Source organism: Copadichromis virginalis, linkage group LG10 (genome assembly GCF_057382275.1).
Source record: "Copadichromis virginalis isolate Kocher_CV1m ecotype Utaka linkage group LG10, C_Virginalis_male_GT1.1, whole genome shotgun sequence".
NCBI lineage: Eukaryota > Metazoa > Chordata > Actinopteri > Cichliformes > Cichlidae > Copadichromis > Copadichromis virginalis.
In genome coordinates, this window is record NC_140627.1 from 4,886,462 (window position 1) to 4,909,421 (window position 22,960).

The window sequence follows — 22,960 nt, forward strand, 5'->3', positions numbered from 1 at the left end:
GCTTACATAAAACAGAGACTTCCTTTCTCTTTGGGAGGGAGAGGTTAGGAGTAATACATTGATCAAGTTGAACATCAGGTAAAAAAGCCAGACTATAATTGCAGTTTTTCTAAGCTTATTTCCCCAAATACATTTATATACTAGGATCATAGATTTTCCCTTTAACACCATGAGGAGGTCTGTAGGGGAGTTTCTAAAATCTAAATACTATACGTTTTTTGTTTGGCATACATTTTCTTTAATTAAAAAGTGAAAGGCATTTCTATGATGTTTTGGGAGTATGTTTGATTCACTGGCTGGAATGTTTGTCAAGGAATTTTTCAGATTACTTAAGTAACCGCTGACACAGCTGTCATGCTAGTTAATAAAGTCTGATTTTTCCCTGCTCTTGTAAATGGGAGAAATCTGCACCAGATTTGAAGTGAACATCCTGAGTGTAATACAACTGTATTAAAATATCCCAAAAGTATTGTAGAGGACCATGGTCGAATGCATGCTTGCTATACACATGTGGATGCTTGCAAATTACCATACAATAACATGTATAGCCTAATATTTCACCATTTCAAGGCAATAAGATGGTGCAGTGTGGAAAGGTCTCGTTTAATGAAATGTTTTTTGGTTTTTTTTGCTTTGTCCTTTTGTGCTTTTTCAGCCTCTTGTGTCTGAAGTGGGAAATGTGAGGAAATGAAACTATGGCAGGAAACCCTCTTTTTGCTCTCGCATAGTTTTTCTTATCTTTACGCTTTTTCTGTGAAATTTTACGTTGAGTTATTCTCCAACTCATTAATGCTTCTCATCCCTAAGCTGCTGAACAGGAACGAGCTTTTTCTTTCATTTTTTTCTGTTCCTTTTTGGTTGCCCTCTCTCTCATTGCCAGGCTTCCTGTTTACTTCCATATGCTCCTCACTTCTTACTGTCTGATCTCCCCACCTCTGCAGGAGTCCACTTAGCCTCATTCCCAGCATTGAGCCCTACTGGGAGGGGCTGGACGCAAGCAGGTACAGGTCCCAGTGTTATGGTCCTCAGTGAGTGTGCAAACCATTGTCCCTTTGTTCTTGCACACTATATACCCTCCTTCACGTTGGTTCAGCACCTCAGACTCTTGACCCGTCTGCATGCTTCTGGACAACTACAATCAGGCAACAACAATACTGGTCGTAGTCTTTCGTTCATGAGCGGTAAAGGAGCTTCATTTGAATCTCTGGGGGAAAATGAGAATATATTATTCAGGATAGAAGAAGTAGATAATGGGACTCTTTTTCATGTGTCACAGTGAATGAATCACAATTATCTTTCATTATATTGCTCTATATTACTGCTATACTCATATTACTGTCCTTTATTTTTTTAGATTTATTGCAGTTACTGAGGGAGTTTGTAGTTTTTTGGAGAGAACAGCTAACCTTTTCCTTCTGCCTCCAGTCTTCTTGCTAAGTTAGGCTCACTCCTTGGCCAGAGTATACTTGCAGAGTAATTGCAATCTTCTTATTTAATGAAGGCCAGCGCTTAGACCCTGTTATAGAAGTACAATACATACATGTAATGACCACTCATTATTAAAATGGTGATTCATTCAGTGAAAAATTTAGTCCAAGGCAACTGATCTTTTAAAATTCTTTATATTGGGAACTTGATATTCCTGATGTTTTAAATGTAAGACATATACAGTCTCGATCAAAAGTTTAAGACCAATTGAAAAATGGCAAAAAATCATATTTTGCATGTCTGGCTCTTAACAAGTTTCCAAGTAGAGCTTCAGCATGCAACAAGAAGAAATGGGATTGAGACGAAACATTTTTTGAGCATGTAATCTATAGAAAACTACGCTTAAACTGAAACAGGTTGTTTTGCAGCTGATCACCTCCAAAAGAACCCCCGTAATCCCCCCAAAACAGAAATCAAAGTTCCAAGCATGAACCCAGTAATGAGTAGCTCCACCGTTATTGTTGATCACTTCAAAAATGTGTTGCAGCATGCTTGATGCAAGTGAGTGGGAACATTTCTCCAAGTGGTGAAGACAGCCACACGAAGGGTATCTACTGTCTTCCACTGAAGGAAAAAGCACCCCAGACCATTGTAGTGCCCCCTCCACTGTGGCACGTAGAAAACATCTCAGGTGACATCTGGTTGTCATGCCAGTAACAATGGAAACCATCAGGACCATCAAGGTTAAATTTGTTCTCATCAGAGAATAAAACTTTCTTCCACCTTTCAGTGTCTCGTGTTTGGTGCTCTCTTGCGAAGTCCAAGCAGTCAGTTCTGTGGTGTTCAAGTATAACGCTACAGAACTTTGGAGCCTTTGAAGACGTTTTTTTGTTTTTGAACCCCTTCAGTCTCAGACGCAGTCTGATGGTTATGGGGCTGCAGTCGGCACCAGTAACTGCCTTAATTTGGGTTGAGGATCGTCCAGAGTCTTGATGAACAGCCAGCTGGATCCTCCTGGTCAGTGTTGGTGAATTTCTTTTGTGTCTTCCACTTGACCCTCAGGATCATTTAAGAAATTCCAAATGATTGTCTTACTGCGTCCCACCTCAGCAGCGATGGCGCGCTGTGAGAGACCCTGCTTATGCAGTTTAACAACCCGACCATATTCAGTTTTTTTGCCTTTGCCATCAGAATGTCATGACAGTGTGACTACCTGACAGAAAATGACAATGAATCCAGATTTTTGCACAGATTTGGCCTTTTAAAGGCATGTGGTCCTAAACTTTTGATCTGCTGGAGAACAGCCTGTTTCAGTTTAAGAGTTGTTTTCAATAAATTGCCTGCTCAAAAAACTGTTTTGTCTCACTCCCATTTCTCCTTGTTGCATGTTGAAGCTCCACTTGGAACCTTTTTTTCAAGTGGTCTTAAACTTCTGATCGGGACTCTATGTTGCTCAGTTATGTGAATTGTATGTCCAAGTCTTGTAGGCCTTCTTTAATGACAAAATAAACCATTTTTGAAAAATTAAGTGCAGTGGCTGGTAATAAGGAGGTACACCTCTGCTGAAGTGTTTCAGGAAAATAAGATGCACTAAGCATTGTCCTGGGGCAACAACAGCTTCTTGCAACCTTCAGAAAATCTCAGTCTAGATGTGGATGAACTATTTTAAATGTTTGTTTTCAAACTCACTGCAAGTAAAACAGAAATTAGCCCTGGCTCTATCCAAACCACTTTATATGTTAAAATAGACAGACACAGACTTTTGGAAACTTTGACACAGGCACCCATGTTTTCTTCTTGATTGTGTCTTTTAGTAACTCGTTTGATTTCCTTAACTTGTCCTGCCATTGACTCTTCTAAGAAGTAACCTTCTGCTTAACACCAGCTCATGGCTTTCTACAATTTGCAAATGGTCATGTAATTTCACTCACTTTTTTTGCCTTGTGACTGTGGACGGGCTATATTTCTAAAGCTCTGTTAAACTAATGTGAAAATGTATTGATGAAGACAGGTCTCATCGCCTGCATATCCATAAGCTGTGGAGTTGTGAAGCTGTGGATAATGATCTATTTAGGAGATTCATCCATTACTTCTAACTGCTGAGTTTCCAGAAGCCTAAACAAACCAGTTTGTACTATAAGGATAAATATGTCAGTAACTAATATGTTCAATTCGATTTAATTCAGTTCAGTTTAATTTACAATATATAGTGCCAAATCAAACAACAGTTGCCTCAAGATGCTTTATATTGTAAAGTAAAGACCCGACAATAATACAAAGAAAACAGAGAAACCCCCAACAATCATATGATGCTCTTTGAGCAAGCACTTTGGCAACAGTAGGAAGGAAAATCTTTTAACAGGAAGAAACCTCCGGCAGAAACAAGCTCGGAGAGGCAGCCACGACTGGTTGGGGTGAAGGGAGAAAGATGAGTTAAAGATGGGAGAGAGCCAGAGCCTGAAAGCTTAAGGCTCTACTTCATATTCTACTTTCAAATACGCTAGGAACAACAACTAAGGCTGTACTCTGAGAATGAAGTGCTCTAATGGGTTGAAACAATACTAAAAGGTCATTAAGATGCGCCTGATTATTCAAAACCTTGTATATAATGAGAAGGATTTAAATTCAATTCTGGATTTAGCAGGAAGCCAATATAGGATAAGTATGCTGTCTCTTTCTAGTCCCTAATAAGTATCTTCTCTCTTGCAAGAGAGGCAGGGAGCTTATATTCAAACCACAGTGTATACAAACCTGCCATAATCATATAAGGAACTGCAGCAGCATTACACCTATGTAGGTCTGATAACAGATTTATGAATGTTATCAGCAATATTTGTTACCATAACAACAACTAACTTCTACTAAATTTTATATAGTTTTCAACAAATATTGCTTGCAAGAAATAATACCTAACAAAGATCCTGGTTCATCAGAGACACCATCTTTCACATAGTTTAGAAATACAATGTTGTTGTCTACACAAATTTCTGATTAGGTGTTATTGTAATGATAAACAAATTGTTGTTACATTTAATGAGAAGTCCTCATGACTTCAAATAGCAGATGGTATTTTTCAGTGAAGGTAGCTACTGAAACCTGGTACCTTTAACATGTATTGCATGTGACATTGCCTACTATACTGTTTATTTAGGTTATAACAAACAGATCTGCTATAAATGACTTTTATCACTAAATAAAGGGATTGTGGTTTCAAAGAAATTGTGGTTTCATTTCCTTTTTCCTATAGCGCTCTAGTACTAATTTCTAACAAGAATTTGGCTAGAAAGACTTTGATAACATCAAAGTGTCTTGTTATATACAAGCACAAGTTATATACTGTAACTCGTAATCTTTTAAAAATTTTGAATTTGGTCAAGACCTCTCAGATATCATATAGAAGGATAGATACCAAAATTGTTCAAACACTTGCAAAATTGGCACAAAATAGTATGTATCCCAACTAGTGGGATACCCTTCACTGGGTATGGTGATTGAATTATCCTTTCAGTTAGCTTTGACAAATGTGGCTAATCATTCACTCCACGCTCTGATATTCTTAATTTTCTATATATGTCATCAATCAAAGTCTCTCCTTTCTCATAAATCAGTCATAGCTCTACCATACTAGAGCTTTAACAGTGTTGGTCAGTACAGCCACTTCATACTTGTTACTACAGTGTTGCTCAAAATTTATTACTAACCGATAACCATTGGGTTTTACAAACAGCTCTCTGTTTCTAATATCAGGTGAAATTATTTATTTATTATTTATTTATTTAGTTTTGGGGTATCATGTTTCTTTGGTTTTTTTGTGCTCCTGACAGTGCTTTGTAATGGGAAAATGTGACGTCATACTGCAATGGAATTCAACTTTTGAATGAATGAAATTTTCATTGGTAGTAAAATTGTACCGTACACGTACTGGTTTGCCTTTAACTTTAGGAAATGATAATGATGAAGTAGAGCTAAAGTATCAGGTGTAAAGTGGGGGATGATATAGAGGGAATGAAAGAAGGTAAAATGCAGTAATATGGCATATGATATAAGCATTCTGCAACTAAGGCATCCCATTATAAGACTAAATGTTAAACCGCTTTTAAAACCAATAACATAAACAGTTATAAATCTAACAAATTACAGATAACTACTAGTAGTTCTTGGGTCCGGTACACAGTCTTTTACTGCAATGGTTAAAACTGGTCTATGCACATGCCTTCAGGGAAGACATATTGAGTGTTCGTGTGGGTACCAATAAACCAGTTTGTTGTTGTCAGAATTATGCATGAATTTAATGATTTTGTGTATTGTACAGTTTAGTTGATATCCCCTTCTTGTGTGCACTTTAATTACTGCTTTGGAAACAAACATTTGTCTTATGTCATCAAACCTCTACATCTACACTCCATTCACTTTTACTTTTGAAAAAAAAGTCACGATGTGTCCAGTATTGTCAAGATGTTTTTTCACTTACCAAATTCATATGAAACTTGATGGAGAAGTGGAACGCTGACAAAGGAAGAAACTGTTACATTTTGGTTTGACTTACTTTAAAATTGTGGGATAAAGCTTTAGTCTCGTCGGAGGAGTGCCTTCTCTGAGTTTGAAAGTTTGCGTATTTGTTGTTCTAGTTTAACTGCCTAAAAATAAACAGGAAATGTATCTTGCTGAATTTCTGTTTGCTAATGATTCATGATCACTGCTTTGACTTAGAACTTGGAATCCTGTAAATGGGGTCTAGTTTTTCTTTCTTTAATCCATGTTTTGTTCTGGTGTAGTTGGATTCATCTCCAGCACCATCAGTAAACTGTTATTTTGTAAAGAAGTACCATTTTAAATGATCACTTCATCTGTATTGTTTTCCACAGGTCATCTTCAGGAAAGGTGAGCCCAGAGAGCATTCGTTCAAAGGCATCTCCATCAGAATCATCTGAAGATAGTCATGACCAGCGTGGAAAAAAACCACCCCCAAGTCCAGGGAAGAAGGAGGAATTATCTCTATACAAAAAGACCAAAAGAGCAATAACAAGCAAGAAATACAGCATCCCCAAGCATGAAGCTGAAGCAACAACACCCATTGAACTCATCAGTCGAGGCCCAGATGGACGTTTTGTTATAGATCCTACAGACAGAGAAATGTCTGTCAAACCCCGGCGAATTGAGGGCTTCCCATTTGTGGAAGAATCAGACCTATATCCTGAATTCCGACAGTCAGATGAAGAGAATGATGACGCTAGGGCTCTTCCACCAGTTATGCCCCCCTTGCGGCCTCACCAGATCTCCCCTATCTCCAGTCAGGAATCCTACCTGCAACCTCCAGCCTACAGCTCTCATTTCCACAGGCCCTTCGAAGGTATGACCATCATGGAGAGCAGTCGGCTCCAGGCCACTGGGCAGATCCGAGGCTCTCTCCACCACAGGGCTTTTTATGGCTATCTAGGTCCTCCTGGAGATCATGATCCTCCACCTCCTTTTTACATGCCAGATACCAGCCCACTTAGCTCTGTCATGTCCTCCCCTCCATACCTTGCTGAGGGTCCTTTTGGCCACGCTATGATTCCTGAAGAAATGGGAGAAAGTGATTTTCCGCAATATGCTGTCTCTGGTTTTCCACTTCCACTGACCCTCACCTCTTCCATTCGTTCTCCAGAGATTTGGCAGGGATTGGATTTTACCTTTGCAAGTTTGGAGGGACCCCAGTTCATTTTTCCACCACATCAACCTTTGCATCTCCGCCACGATTCTCCCTATCCCCCTCCACCTCATGTTCTTCCCCTTAGTGCTATCCAGACCTCCTCTCTTCCAATGCCCACTTATCCAGCTGTCCTGCCACTGGAGGCCCCAAAGAGCCACTCAAGCAAGTCTCCCAGCAAGGCCAGGCCTCATGGCTCCCCAGCCAAGCATTTAGCTATGCAAGAGGCACATTTAGGGCAGCTAAGACACACAAGCCATGGAATGGGTGTGCCGGTTTTGCCTTACACCGATCCAATGGCCCATATTGTTCCTAGCACATTCAGTAGCTTGGACACACGATGGTTTGAAACCACTCCTCATTTCAGTCCCAGACATGCTCGTAGGATGGATCCTGGCATGCATCAGGTGGTTCTTCAGCCCTCTCGCCTCTCACCCCTCACCCAAAGCCCCCTTAGCTCTCATGAGGGCTCCCCAGAGATAGTAGTTCGTCCCAGGCCACGTCCCGGCATTGTCCAACCTACTATACCTTCAGAGATGTCTGAGATTACCCTCCTCCCTCCTTCCACAGCCAGCTTCTCAAGAAGATCTTCTCCCTCCTCCTCACCTGCTCAAGCCCAGGGTAGCAGGAGAACAAGCCCCAGCTACCATTCCCACATGGCCTTTGCCACCTCTGCAACCAGCTACCCAGCTTCCCAGTCTCCATCACCCCCCATGGAAAGCAGCAACATATTTGGGCAGATGCCATCTCAAAGGAGGACTGAGGAGGAGATCCTTCCATCGGAGCCTTCTCCACCCCAGTTGTCAGCTTCAGGGTAGGTCCATAAGGATTACAGAGCGGGATACCATTTGAGTCATCTGCCCCAACCCATAATGCTTTGGTGTGTGAAGTTGCTCTGATATTTTTGTTTCTGAAGTGCTATGTACTAATCATTATTTCCTAAAGTCATCTCTGTGGCAAATTAATTTTATAGTTTAGCTTATGCTTTTTTCATTTGACTTAATGAAAATGAAAGTTGTAAGGTGGAAGGAAACCATTTTGTTCGGATTTTTTTTTTTGATTTCCTTTTTTTAAGTTTAGCTTCAATTTGGTCAGTGCTGCTTTTCATGTCAGGCATAAACTTACTCACCCACTGAATCTCTGAAGCACTGTTTCAAAATATTCACCTGGAAATGTACATCGTAAATTTTCATGTGAAAATGCTAAAAGTAAGTAAGTAAATGGTGAATTGACAAGAAAATGCATTTGCTTCACAGATTGCATTTCAGACCTTTAAGGGCTACAATCCATCTGGTTAAAAAAAAATTAAAAACCATGGCCAGTCAAATGCTTTTTTTTGGGGGGGGGGGCAGGCCCCTGAAAGCCAGGTAATATGCAGACATCACTACGGGATCCCTGTTTTTCCATCTGTATTATGTTACCCTGCTTTCACCTAACAGGAGGACTCTCATAATATCCACCAAGTCAGTTCCCCAGAGAAAACACCCATTGTTATGTCCAGCTCCAAGCCTTGAAGATGCCTTTATCATGCAGAGGGATGAGTTCATCGTGGCAGGCCCTGCGGCCCATCCTCAGCCTTAGTAACTTGATTGCATGACCAATTCTCCCTTGCTGTCCAATCTTTCAGATTTTTTTTCCTACTCTACTTTCCTCCCCGATTCTATAACCCACGCCTCCCCAACTCCCTTAAACGCCTTCAGGTCATCCAGGTCTGACTACCAAGGGAAGGTTGTTGGGCAAAGTGTGTCACAGGGCCTGTCCGCTTCTCATGTACTGCAATGTCTCCATCATTATCAAGTAGGGGCAGTGTGGTGGTTCTTGATGGCTCCTGGAGTCTTACCTGCTTTGTTTTTGATTGATCTCAGCTATCTGGGCAGCGTTGTTGTGACCAGGTCCTCTACACCGCAATAGGTAAGGGTTGGATCCATGTCTGAAAGGGGGGGGTTAGCAGGTGGGACTTTTTTGATCACCTCGTCCTTTAAAGGGGAATACAAGCCTTTGAGTCTTTGAGTTGTTCCTTACTTCAGTCAACACATGTAGCTGATTTCAGTTCTTTCTTTTTTTCCCTTTATGTCAAAGTGGCTATGCATTTTAAGTTCTGCAGTCTTAAGTACATTATGCATTCTGACTGATATGCATATGCCATCTGTAAGATAATAGATCAGGTCAGAAATGTCTCACCAACATGTTTTCATGCTTGAGTTGTTTGCTAACTGACCACAATCACAAAAACGTTAACCCTGTTAATCTGTTAAGGATACCAAATCACAGATGGATATATCCTTAGTGTATATATCTCATGAAAACATTTAAAAGTTTTTATTTACGTCACTACATATAACCTTAACCAAATTACTTCAGCAAAGATCAGCTGGCACTTATACAATGCTTGATGGTCCAAGTACATTTCACTTATCCTTTCTGTTTTTTTGACACACACACCTACACACACACACACACACACACACACACACACACACACACACACACACACACACACACACACACATACTTTTGAAAAGCACACTCCAGCAGTAGTAATAGTTAATGTTTTTAGGCCTTTTGTACCTGAGTTGAGACAGGTCTTGCAGCCCGGGACACAGTACCATGTCGTATGCTCGAGTCCAGCTGAACTGCACGCAGCTCATGTTTTTCGGGCATGGTATGCAAAAGTCACATGAGTAAAATACACTGAACTAAGTGCATTAAAGGGGTTAAGTTCGCTTGGCTAAGTAATGGGTCAGCATCTATGAGTATGCCTTTAACCCTCATTAATGGTCACCATATTGGTTGTTGTGTGTGCAACAACTCTGATGTTTTCATAGCCCTATAGCCATTTATTTTGACATGATGCAGTCTTTCCCTGAACAATAGGTCAGCACCTCAAGAAACCCTCTACACCAGTAGTAGTATAATACTAGAAAAAGTCAAGAATCAAGCAAAGCGAAGAATTTTATTCAAAAAGTTCTCCAGAACATCTGTTCCATCTATTACAGCTTCTCCCTCTCTGTAATGTGGGAATCTTGTTCTGTTGTATCACTGAAATATACCGCTAAAGACTAAACCACTTGTCCACTTGTGTGGGGACTGCTCTTCCTCATGCCGCTGAACTCTTATTCAAGATAATTTATCTGGATTTCAGAAGTGGGGCCAAACGTCCATACATGTCCCTTCCGGTTCTCTACAAGCTGTTTGTTCTCGTTTTTGCGCCCCACCCTCACCCCCTCCCTTTTACAATGATTTAACTACTCATTAGTACATGGGGATCTGCCTGGCCCGGGAGCTGCTGCCAGTTCTCTCTGAGGCCTTCCCAAGCCACAGCCCCAATTCATGATCACATCATCTGCCATTATCTACTAGAAATGCTGTCAAACTTATGAGGATGTGGTCCCAGCCAGTGAATCAAGCTTTGTTATTAGAAATACATTTATGGGTAGCTTTTGGTAAAGATTGAACTGGGCTACAGTGGTCCCTTATTTATCGCAGGAGTTACGTTCTAAAAATAACCCGCGATAGGTGAAATCTGCGAAGTAGCCAACTTTATTTTTTAAAGTTATTATAGATGTTTTAAGGCTGTAAAACCCCTCACTACACACTTTGTACACTTTTCTCTCTTGTTTAAACACCCTCAAAGTTCAAACCTTCGTAGAAAAATAATTCCAGTATTATAGAATGAAACCAAAGATCAAACCCTGTTTTCAGGTCCAGAACATGGGAATAGAGCAGCTGCCAGAGAATTCAACATGAATTCAATGAATCAATGGTACAGAAGTAGAGGAAGCAAGAAGAATGAGTTGTTTGACTTATCTGACTGTTTTGTTTTGTTTAATGCGCCTCAACGGGCGATCGTGGCTCAAGAGTTGGGAGTTCGCCTTGTAATCGGAAGGTTGCCGGTTCGACCCCAGCTTGGACAGTCTCGGTCGTTGTGTCCTTGGGCAAGACACTTCACCCGTTGCCTACTGGTGGTGGTCAGAGGGCCCGGTGGCGCCAGTGTCCGGCAGCCTCGCCTCTGTCAGTGTGCCCCAGGGTGGCCGTGGCTACAATGTAGCTTGCCATCACCAGTGTGTGAATGGGTGGATGACTGGTTGTGTAAAGCGCTTTGGGGTCCTTAGGGATTAGTAAAGCGCTATACAAATACAGGCCATTTACCATAATTCGGTGTGCTTTATGGTCCAAAAAATACGGTAACTTCTACCTTTCTTTAGCATGTCCAGAAGTCCAACTTTTTGTGCAATGGTTAGCATCGTCCTCTGCCTTTTACGTGCTACTGCAGGTGCCTTTGACGGTGCAAAACGTTTCGTCGACATTGTTGTGTTTGTTGGGGAGAAAACGTACAAACATACAGTACAGCACTTCAGAGTCACACTGCTAGCAATCGAAGATTTATGTAAATTTGACAAGTTAAACACATTACACAAGGAGACAGGAGACACGGCACGGAGGAGATTGATTGACACTGGTCTACAACTGATCAGGACATGGAACACAATGCGCTGTAAAAAAAAAAAAAAAAAAAAAAAAGCATGCAAAATTGCACACACACACAAAACAAATCCACGAAACAGCGAGGCCGCAAAAAGTGAACCGCGTTATAGCGAGGGACCACTGTATACTCAAACTGAACACTTAGAATGTTCAAAACACAACATTTAGTTTATAATAAATCACAATGTCTGCAATACTGAAGAAGAAAGATATCCAGACATACAAAGATCAGTAACTTCCACACATGTGTGTAGTTATTCAATGTCATGTGGTCATTCCAAGTGGACTTTTGTATTGGGATACCACACATTATTGTGTATGACAATGTAATCTCCTATCATATCACTTAGTGATTCCAACTAGTACATATTCTTGTCAAAAGACTTAAAAATTCAGTGATTGCTTTTGCTGAAACAAAACTAATTTTTCTATACTGGTCTTTGTGGCAGATGAGTACAAACGTGTTACGAAACTGTTCAGTTGCATGTACAGCAAGTAGTTCAGAGGTTGGCCAGGATCCATGAATTATCCATAGCCATTCACCACAGCCACAGTCATTTGAATGACTTTTTTATTAGCTGGTAGAGGAACCCAAACAGTGTGTTGATTCAATTTAGATTAAAATAGTATCAACAATGTAAAATTCCATTGGCACATAATATTGATGAATTCCCACAGCTAAGAATTCAATTTTCAGATCACAGAAACACCTCCCTCCTGCAACATGACAAGTGCAGGCCTAACTAATGCAGTCCCTCCACATTTCTTCTTACTACTCAGATAGATGTTGCTGTCCTGCCAACAGACCTGAAGGCAGGCAAGGGGATCTGGCAAGGTTTGACTAAACGTAACTTCATTAAGTGCTTCAGACTACTCTCAGTGTGCTTCGTTTGAGTCTTAAGCAGTTAACCAAGCTTGTTTATATTATTTTCCAAATACCTCACATTCCTGGTTATTTTCTGAATTGTTATAGTTTCCTTGCTCCGGGTAGTAGAACCGTCAGCAGGATTGCCTTGCAAAGATTCTGCCTTGCAAAGATCATATGCCAAAAAAAAACAAAACATATAAAACAAAAAGGAGCTTTTTCACCTTCATATAAATCACAGTGAGCAAGAATAATACATTTATCAGCAAGTTTAAAACAAAACAAAGCAAGAGCTGCAGCAGCAGGAAGAAATCTGAATCCATACTCAATCCATGATCCAGTAGTTCATGTAGTTAGCACTCATCAGCAAATAATGGCGATATCAGAATTCATTTCAAGATGTCCAGAACAAGACCTGCTTATTTTGCTTTACTCACCTTACGGTGCCCAATCCAATTATTTTTGTGCATTTTGGTATGCCTACCAGCTACCGCCAGCTGGCGTACGAAATTGTTACTCATTTTTCACTATGTCAAGAAGACAAAGCAGAGCACACTGCTAACTGCTTGGCTTTTGGGATGGATGGATTAACCATAGTTTATGTTCAGCTGTCTCTTGTGAGCTGGTTGTTTTTGTCAAATTTCTTATGTATCAGTATTGCTCAGAGTGTAGCTGTACTCTGCCTTTTTGGCCAGTTCCCAAGTTTGTCTCACCACAAGACTGAAAAAAAAGAAAAGAAATGTCAGGACCCAAAATGATCTTTTCTCAACTTACTAGCTGAAGAAGGTTGCCTATTCAGCTGGAGTCCGGATTATCAACTAGCAACCACCTGTCAGCTTCAAAGTGATGCCTGGAAAGCAAATCACTTCCTGTGTAGACTTAGTTAACAGGAATAATTTAGTTACTTAAAGTATTCCCTGTGACAAGAAAATCTGAATACCAAGGCAGTAAGGGAATTCTACTTGATAAGATGCCTTAAAACAATCAGGCTACATTAAAGGTGAAATTAAGTCCAGTTTAAAGCAATCTAATTAACCCTCAAGTCACAAAGCTATTTTAGCATCTAAATATACGAAGTAAGGACATGACCCTGACATATTGGAAACAGGACTTTTTAAAAAGTGATTTCCATTTTTTATACGTATGCTCGTTTCTTTATCTTACTGTATATTTTTTATTGTTTCTTTGCAAAAGGAGTTAAAAACAAAAATTACACCTGCACAGTTTATTTAGCATCCTCCTCTGACACTTCCCTGCAAAACAAATTGTCTTTGCTTCAATAAAAATAGAAAATAATACATTTAACATGTTATGTTTGAGGGACTGATCTATACCTAGATGGTAGTATCATTTTAACACCAAAATGTTGAACTCAGTCTATAATGCTTTGATCAACAACAATCTACAGTCCGGTAGAGCCACATTTGGGGCGTTCTTTCATATTTGATCAATTCCATTGATAGGTGCTTCATTAATTAAAAACAATCTTGTATGTAGATGTGTAATGTAGAAAATATTTTGTAAAGAAAGACTTGAAAATGTTTGGATTGCTGACATATCTGAAAGAAATTACTTATCTAATTATGGAAAGATAACAGATAATATAAAATAAAGTAATAGCAGTGAGGTTCTGTGCAAGGTGACACTGCTTTGTCTTTCAAACACAATTTGCAATACAACCTGTGCTCTGGGCACACATTGCAGATGCATCGCAGAAATATCCTGATCACCTCCTTAAGGGCCCACCTCTATGGGAAGGATTCATGTACACAATAGTGTATCAAAATAGTCTGAAATTTGATAGTCTTCATGTTCTGATGTTGACAATCATTCATTTGAGCCAGTTTATCAATTTGGCATTAGCCAAATTATCTCCGTCAAAGCTTTTGCAATTGTTTTTGCAGAAAATCTTGCTACTCCAAGTATGTCTGTCATGGTTAAAAAAAAAGAACAACATCAGACTGGAGAGAAATGTAGTTAGATGGTAACACAGAGAGGGAAGAAAGTCAAAAAAGTAAAGCTGAGGGTAATGAACTACCAGAAGGCGGCATTGCAGACATCAAGGATAGCTACAAGTACCTTGGATCCTGAATGGGAACCATGAAGAGGCCACTTGGAAAGCCCCAAATACCTTCAGAGAGTAAGGCAAGTCCTGAGCAGTCTGCTGAATGGGAAGAACAAGTCCTGGCAGTCAACACGTAAGCCTTACCAGTTATCCTGCTGGGATAATAAGCCGGCAAAAGAGGAAGAGAGAACCCACTGACATCAAGACAAGAAAGTTCTTTACGATGCATAAAGGGTTTCACCCCAAGTCCAGCACCCTGAGACAATATGCTAAGCAAAAGGAAGGAGCCTGAGGACTAGTGACTGTCCAAACCACTATCCAGGATGAAGCAACAAACATTGATAAGTACATCAGGAAGATAGCCACAGCCAGTCATGTGCTTAGTGAATATCTCCGGCAGCATAAACTGAAGAATTAAGAGGAGGAAGATGGGCAGCATAATGGAAGGACAGACTCCTGCATGGTATGTTCCACAGGCAGCTAGAAGACGTGACTGACATGATTAAGATTAAATAATGTACCATGTTCTGATTCAGGGATTTCTGAAAAAATTCAAACGTACAGCTCTGCTATCACTTCCGACATAAATGAAGACAGAAAACTAAACAGCAGTGACGTTTGTAGGGTTACTGAAGTTGGACTAGCTGGTATATAATGATGTGCTACGTGATCGCTAGCGACACAGCTATGTTAGCATAACATAAACACAGTGAAACTGGAGGATGAACGCTAACTTTTTTCCACTCGATAAAAGTTAACGTGAGGGTTCCTGATGGTTAGGGAGAAATGCAATCGCATGGCAGGATGCTATAAATGGACCAAACTTGAGTCAGGAGAACTACTGAGATAATCCATCCACAATACGAGGTTAGTCATTAATTTACTGCTGCATGGGCTGGGCTGTAGTTACATCGTAAGGTTTTAAAAATTAAGCATTAAAATGAATAGTGGTAATAAAAACCAAGAGAGGCCAACAGTGATCTTTTTAGGGGCTTGTTCACATTAAATAGAACAAGATACAAAGCATGAAAACATGTTAAAACCACAACAGCCTTAATAAACGCAGAGCAGTTTAGGGTTCATACATTATACGGTTGCAGTACAGTTGTTATTATTGTCACTAGTCACATCCTGTTTATGACAGTTAAAATAAATAACATTCATATAAGAAATAAAATTGTCTCTGGTAAACTGTATATGGTGTTAAATAGGCCTGCTACTGTACTTTAATGTCGGTCATAAGGGCGGTGCTTTAAGAGCCATGTATTTTATGAGGTGGTAGTCATTGTGAAAAGTTTGAGAACCACTGAGCTAGATGAAGCTGGACTGAAAGACAGCGCAGTGGAACTAATCATGGCCACACAGGAACAAGCTCTAAGTACAAGATCGATAGAGGCTGAGGTCTAACCAAGTGTCTGTGTACAGGAACAGCTGTGCGGAGTACGGCATGGAAGTCCCGAAATTGGGACACACACCCCTGGGTGGTTGAGAATGACAGAGCGAAGATCCTGTGGGACTTCCAGATGCAGAAAAACTGCTCACGATCAACCAACCAGACAGAGAAGTGGTGGACAATCAGAGGAAGAAGGCAGCAGTAATAGATGTAGCTATACCAACTGACAGCAAAAAAGAAGACTGGACGTTTGAGAAAAACCAAGGGCTGAGAAAAGTGCTAAAGAAGGAGGGTGTGGAGGATGAAGGCAACAGTTGCCCCCGTAGTAACTGAGGGACCTGGGGCAGTGACCCCCACACTGGCCAGGTGATTCCAGCAGATCCCAGAAACAACACCTGAGGTCTCTGTCAAGAAGAGTACAGTCCTAGGAACAGCAAAGATACTGCACAGGAACCTGCAAGCTCCCAGGCATAAAGATATGTGTGTGTGTGTGTGTGTGTGTGTGTGTACATACATACCTGGGGTCATAAATGATGTCACAGAACTTTTACCCCACCAATATGCAAACTGGTGTGAAACACTATTAAAAGCTTTAACAGAAGTAGATTCATGGTAGGAAGTGTTTTGTATAATTGAGAATATAACAGACATACTTGTTACTAGTAATATGATCCCACTGCATCAGCCCAAGTTTAAGTCTAGTTAATATAAAATGAGCTAGTTCAAAATAAGCTAAGACGGACTATTTTGTTTAGCCATTTGTATTAAAATTTGATCTTCAGTTTAAATATATCTGTTATACTTGGTTGAATCATTCCATTTTTACAGGCTGGTCTTCTTCTGCCTAAAGTTGTGTATGAATTTAGAGGGTTAGCTTTTGTCCAGTGGCATGCAAAAATAATTGTTACTTTAAAAAAACCATACAGGTTGATTTTGGTGTTTTGTCTCTTTGGCACTGAGTGACTCGATAAAAACAGTGACTGCGTGGACCTTTTCTTTCCTCCGCATAGACACTGTCTGTTCTCAGATCACTTTGTAAACATGCTTTTAGCATTCTCCTCAAGCGTGACACATTCTGCCATTTCTAAATAACAGATGCTTATACTGTACGACCCCAATTGAAAATATTTTGAAGGCAATAAAATATTTTGTAAGATTGGCGTTGTGATGTCACCTGAAGCTGTGTGTCCACTGGGAGGAATAGTTGACAACTGTGTTTTCTTGTGGTTGTTTTTGTTTTTGCTTTAAAAATGAAGCAGACAGTGCTGTTGCATGTTCTTGGCAGTGATGAAATTGTTGCGCGTTTAAACTTCGGAGCTCAAAGTAATTTAAAATGTATTTTAGCTTTTAATAAAATTGCACTAGATTCCTAGAAAGTTTTTAAGAGCTATAGCGTAACGATAGCCACGACCAGCACTTCCCACGAGCATCTCTATATAAATTAGGACAAAATCCTGGTGGACACATGGCCCTAATCCTCTACATAAAGCATCTGTAGAGAGCATGAATCAATTCATCTCCTGTAAGTATACAATTGCACTTGTAAGTGGACTGCAGAACAGTTCTCACTGCCATGTGACACAAGTGCCCTGCCAAAGCAGCTTCTGCACTTCTTTTTCTTCTAAAGAACCAATGTTTTATAAAAGTGGGGCAACCAGGGAGGGTTGAGGTTCCCCTTAATCTTTGAGTTACCTGCCCAATGAAGTGCTTTTGAATGTATTCCCCTTTAAAGTCGTGTTCCATGTGCAAACTGCCATGCATGCTATCGCTAAATATTGCTCTTCCGTTTCAAAACAGAAACAATTATATGGATAAATTCTTGTTACATTTGTTGTCCTGGTGCTTCGCTTTTCTTTGGCTTATTTTTCATTATGTGACTGTTCCCAAGTAGTCATTTTCCCCTCCCGCCATCTCTCCCCCTGTCAGCATGGTGAAGCCCATTGTAGACAGTATCCATGTCTATGAACACATATTGATGATGCTTTGTTGCTCAGCTGTGATTCTTCCCCTCTACTAACAGCATTCGGTTTCTCTCTGCAGCCACGGTGGGAAGATGGCCTCTCTGTAAAGCATATTGTTTTCTGTGCCTTGAGAGAATTAAGCGCGTGCTTGTGGCAGAAATCTGGGGGCTGCCTTGTCACATGTGCCTCTGTGAATGGGAGGGAAGTGATGAACAGCTGCGAAAAATGTACTTCACGCCAAGGAAACATTTGTATCTGTTATTTTCAGAGAGAAATGCCTTACTAATTAGAGTAAACATTCAAATCTGCAGACTTATGAATTGGAAAGAGCATTTAGTAATCTTCATTTTGGAAACAGTTCCTCTGAAACCAACAGTGCAAGTCTTTTTAAGTGGAACTTTTCTCACTGACCTAATCTAGCCAATGGGATCAATAGATAGCTTCAGGAGTTGTGAAATACTCTGTTTTTCTTTGGATGAAAATTGTTTGGATCAATTTGAGCAAAATATCTTCAATGCCCCAGAAATTTCAAGGTGCATAATACTTAATGAAATCTGGATTTTATTTAGTGAAAAAATTTCATAGTAAATCCAGATGATGTATAAGGTTATAGTAGTCATAATCACATGGTTTTCTTATTGCAAAGCTTGGGTAAGCCTCAATAGGTGTCTCACATTGATCCTTTGGCAATGTGCTGCACCTCTTGCTTAGCACGAGCAGTGCTGTTCTGAGATTGTGTGGGTTGTGTTGCGCTCCGTAGTGCAGAAATACAGTTCACTGACCACGTTTAGCCTGGAGTTACCCCTTTTTTCCTCTTTCTCTCTTCTTTATTCAGAAAACGTCGAGGTGCGCAGAGTGCCCTTTCAGGGTCTGAGAGGATCGATGCACTGAGATACCAACGTATTAAAAAGGCCAAGAAGATGACTATGAACAACAATAACTCCAAGACCAGAAAGAAAGCAGGTGTGAACCACCATTAAATATTTGTTCTCATTTTCTCCACTGTTGAGGTCTCTATAGTGAAATGACCTGCTGCCATTTTCAGAAGATTGTCAAGCATGGCATTTTGAAGCTCATCACCAGCTGGCATTTGGTCAGGAGCCTTTCCTGTCACATTCCAGCATCATTTTAATGTGCAGGGCAGTGCGTTAGAATACCACCTTAAAGGAGAAAGTGTAACACCCCCCCTCCAAAAATCATGAAACATTACCCCAGACAACACAAGGTCCTTAAAAATGAATTTTCTTCTTAAACTAAACTTGTAGACTTTTGACAAATGGAGGTGTTGGGAGTGTTTCCAAGTCCAAACACTCCCAAAAGCAAACAGTGAGGCATCACTGAAAACAAATTACATCCTGTTCCGTCAGATGTTGCAATCAAGATCTGCTTTTTATGAAAAGTGGGACTCAAGTGGTTGAGAAGTATGCTAGCTTATTGCTTGACCACTCGAGTTCCCTAAAAATTCAAATATTTTAACAAAAACAGAGTACAGCACAGTAATAGAGTTGAATGTTGAAGATGAAAATATATGCACCAAAAAGCCAACTGACATATCATAATTTACATTATATGGAAAAGAGTACTGGGACACCCACACATTAAACATGAGAGCTCTTTGCTTCTAGAAACTGCTGCAGTTTTTGTGCTGATGTTAATGCCAGAGGTTTGGAGTTACTGCACAGCAGAGAGTTGGTGACGTTTATGCAACAAGCTCAAAGTGTCATCTTAGGGAGCATTCTCATTGCTAGAGCCTCCTTAGCTTAGAATAGTGTAAGTCCAAACAGCATAGCATAAAATGCTTACACTGTAATAAAAAAAGGCAGGCTTTTGACCGTGTTATATGATCTGACTTAGCAGCACTTATGGCCTGGCATACGTTGTGCATGAACTTACAGGTTGTATATGGAGATATATTTTAGTTTTTAATGTTTAGTTTAAATGAGGTATAACAGATGCAGGTATAGTGGATTTTGTCGTCATTGTAAAAGTAAAAATCACTGTTTCCAGTTATTAAAATTAACTGACTGCCTGCTGGCTCAAGATTCATACTATATTACAGAAAAACTGGACTTGTGGGTGCTTCATGGAGTTGATCTACTCCTGCCCAGAAGCAAAGCATCATTTCAGGGAAAGTGTCGGAACAGCATTTCCACCTTGAGTTCTGGTGGCTATGACCTGGCTGTTCGTCTCTTTGCCTCCAGGTGTCTCCACCTCTCAGACCCAGCAGGCCTACACCTCTCAGGTACTCCAGCCCGAAGAAGCTCTCTACCTCCGCAAAAAGAAGAAACGGCCCATTCTCCATGACCCATATATTCGCTTTTCTGCTCTGCTTTACCGTCGTCCAATTCAGGAGGACCAGAAAGCTATTTTGGCTAGCATGGACAACACAGACCTAGACCATGCCACCCTCCTCTGAAAGTCACAGCTGTGCAATACAGCTCCCCTTTCCAAAATGACACTGCACTAGCTACGTCTCAGCTGAAAGAAAAAAGAATACTTTCACTAGAATTGTCGCAGTTTATTACCTACAAAGGGGAGTGGCACAAAATTTCAGCATTCAGATTTGGTTTATTCCACAGCTGCACCCCTTGGTCAGTTTAGTTTGCATTAGTAAGCATTCTGCTGTGTTCATGAATTAACCTTGACAAGTCTCAATTTCTTCAAAAAAAAGCAGATTAAGAGAATTATTATCAGAAGCCACACATATGTTTTTGTTTAAAAAAAAATCAGATTAATGCCATCTTTGATTGGAATTGTGGTTTTGAGGCATTTCCTCCCCCAAATTTTGGATTATTTGACGTCCTGCTTTGGAGACCCAAAGGCACAGCAATCTTCTGTTCTTACATCAAGTAGTATTCCATTTAAAAAAATGTTTAGAGCTCTAAAGATTTAAGTGATAACTGACACATTTGTCCAAAATTTTACTCCAGTGCAAAATCATTAACTAGAATAAATACAGCCAACCATTTTGCTGATTTTCGTAACGACTATTTTCCTACTCCAGTCTTCATATTCTTAATTTTAACATTCCCTCCAGCCTCGGGTCCTGTTTCTTGTGCTGAGCCAATCCTCTCTCCCCATCCTGCGGGTCTCCGTTTACAGCACCTTCTATAAGAACCTCTCTCCGCCAGCAGCATCTCTTATCTGCCGAGAAACTCGCCTCACAAATATGGGTGTTCTCACTTCCTACCAAGTATACCTCAGAGCACAGGACACGAGACCACACAACCACCTGGATCAGCCAGGACAACAAACTAGCCTTTTTACTCATCTTTTCATTATTGTTGCTTTTTTTATGTACCTGTTTTTATATTTGTTTCCAACTGTGCAAACACTGAACACATAGTTTTATCTGTTCAAGAAAGATTCACATCTTTACTCATCAGCTTTTTTCTGCTCTGTGCTGAATGAGCAGGAAAAGGGCTTGTGGTAAAAGGAAACAGAAACATTACCTTTAGCTTTACTGTACTCGGCCTAATCTTCACTCTGTGTAGTTTTTCACTGACAGATGGGAACCAAACAGGTCTCGTCTTCATTCCACATAATATTACAAAAAATCTGGCACCCTCAAATGTGGCTTTTTAATAACAAAAAATATTGTGATTTCTATTTAGTTTTTTATGAAGTTATACAGTTGCTCCAATTATTTTTAATTTTAATTTTAATTCCAGCTTTTTACATCTCAGAACGGTTTGCACTGGAGCAAAATCTTGTCCACGTCCTGTCTCTTCCTTTACATTTCACTTCTTCTACTTTAGTTAGCATAGAGGGCTGCAAATCCACTTCTGAAATTTATGCCAAAACAATTCAGTGAACAGAAAGAAACAACTTTAGGGATTTTGTGCCATTTCAGATACATATATATATATATATATATGTATCATTTACGTGTATGTATATATATATATACATACACGTGTGTGTGTGTGTGTGTGTGTGTGTGTATACTTACAATTTTGCTTCATATTTATTTAGGAGGGCATAAAACACTGGCTTTATTTGGCCTTAATCTTTGCCTGTTTCATTTGTGTCAAACTTTATTTAATGTTTGTTTTTTATTTGTGTTTTTTATATCTGCTTCTTTTGTCTATTTATGTGCTTGTCATTTGTTGAGACTCCATCTATGCTCCAAGAAAACGCTGTGTGGCACTGAAGGTCACACACAGTGAGCCGAATGTTTTTGCTGTATTTTCACAGATTGGTTCAAATATTGATTCCACAGATTGAGAAGTGTGTTTGACATGTGATGGATTTGCTGGATGCTACGCAGCTACACGGTTCATTTTTTTAATGATTGGATGAGTAACAAAAGTGCCATAACATCAGAAACTCAGCTATATTACACAGTACACATGCTGCTTCTTGTTAAATGGTAAATGGCCTGCATTTGTATAGCGCTTTTCTAGTCCATAGGACCCCAAAGCGCTTTGCACTACATTCAGTCATTCACACACTGGCAATGGCAAGCTACATTGTAGCCACAGCTGCCCTGGGGCGCACTGACAGAGGCGAGGCTGCCGGACACAGGCGCCACCAGGCCCTCTGACCACCACCAGTAGGCAAACATGGGGTTAGTATCTTGCCCAAGGATATTTGACATGCAGCCAGGATGCAGCCTGGGATCGAACCACCGACCTTCTGATTAGCGGCTGACCTGCTCTGCCACCTGAGCTACAGCCACCCTTGTTACATTATGGAATCCGCAGATGAGGGGTGTGTACGTTAAAACAACAACAAAAAAATCCAATCAAGCTTTTGTCGTGTGTGGATTTTTATCAATAGAAGGTGTATTCACTTGTAGGTGTCATGGTGACATGTTGCAATATGAGAACAATGGAGGTTGATTAATATGACAGTGGTGATGTGCATCTTAATCTATTTATTTCTTTATTTCTTGTGATTTTGAGCTGCTAATCCCAGCAGTCTTCTAAAATCAGACATTTTTTCAGTGACTACATTTACTTGCTTGTTTAAGATATTTCCACAATAAATGCTTTCATAAAGAGCAATTTTAGATAGGCCTTCTGTAATGCAGGAGCAATTCTGGAATAGATGTGATTCTTTTTTTCATTTA

The 22,960-nt window shown here is 40.1% G+C and overlaps 1 protein-coding gene across 1 annotated transcript in view; it reads left to right on the forward strand.

Annotated features, from left to right (window-relative positions):
• The window catches only part of LOC146699710 (protein turtle homolog B-like), a 132,437-nt gene extending 110,469 nt beyond the window's left edge, over positions 1 to 21,968 (forward strand). Inside the window, exons 18-20 of the mRNA XM_085469550.1 lie at positions 6,294 to 7,931; positions 18,722 to 18,849; positions 20,088 to 21,968. Of these exons, the coding sequence (XP_085325676.1) occupies positions 6,294 to 7,931; positions 18,722 to 18,849; positions 20,088 to 20,302 (1,981 nt within the window). The 3' untranslated portion in view covers positions 20,303 to 21,968. The remainder of the gene's footprint in view (positions 1 to 6,293; positions 7,932 to 18,721; positions 18,850 to 20,087) is intronic.
• Positions 21,969 to 22,960: the final 992 nt, after the last annotated feature.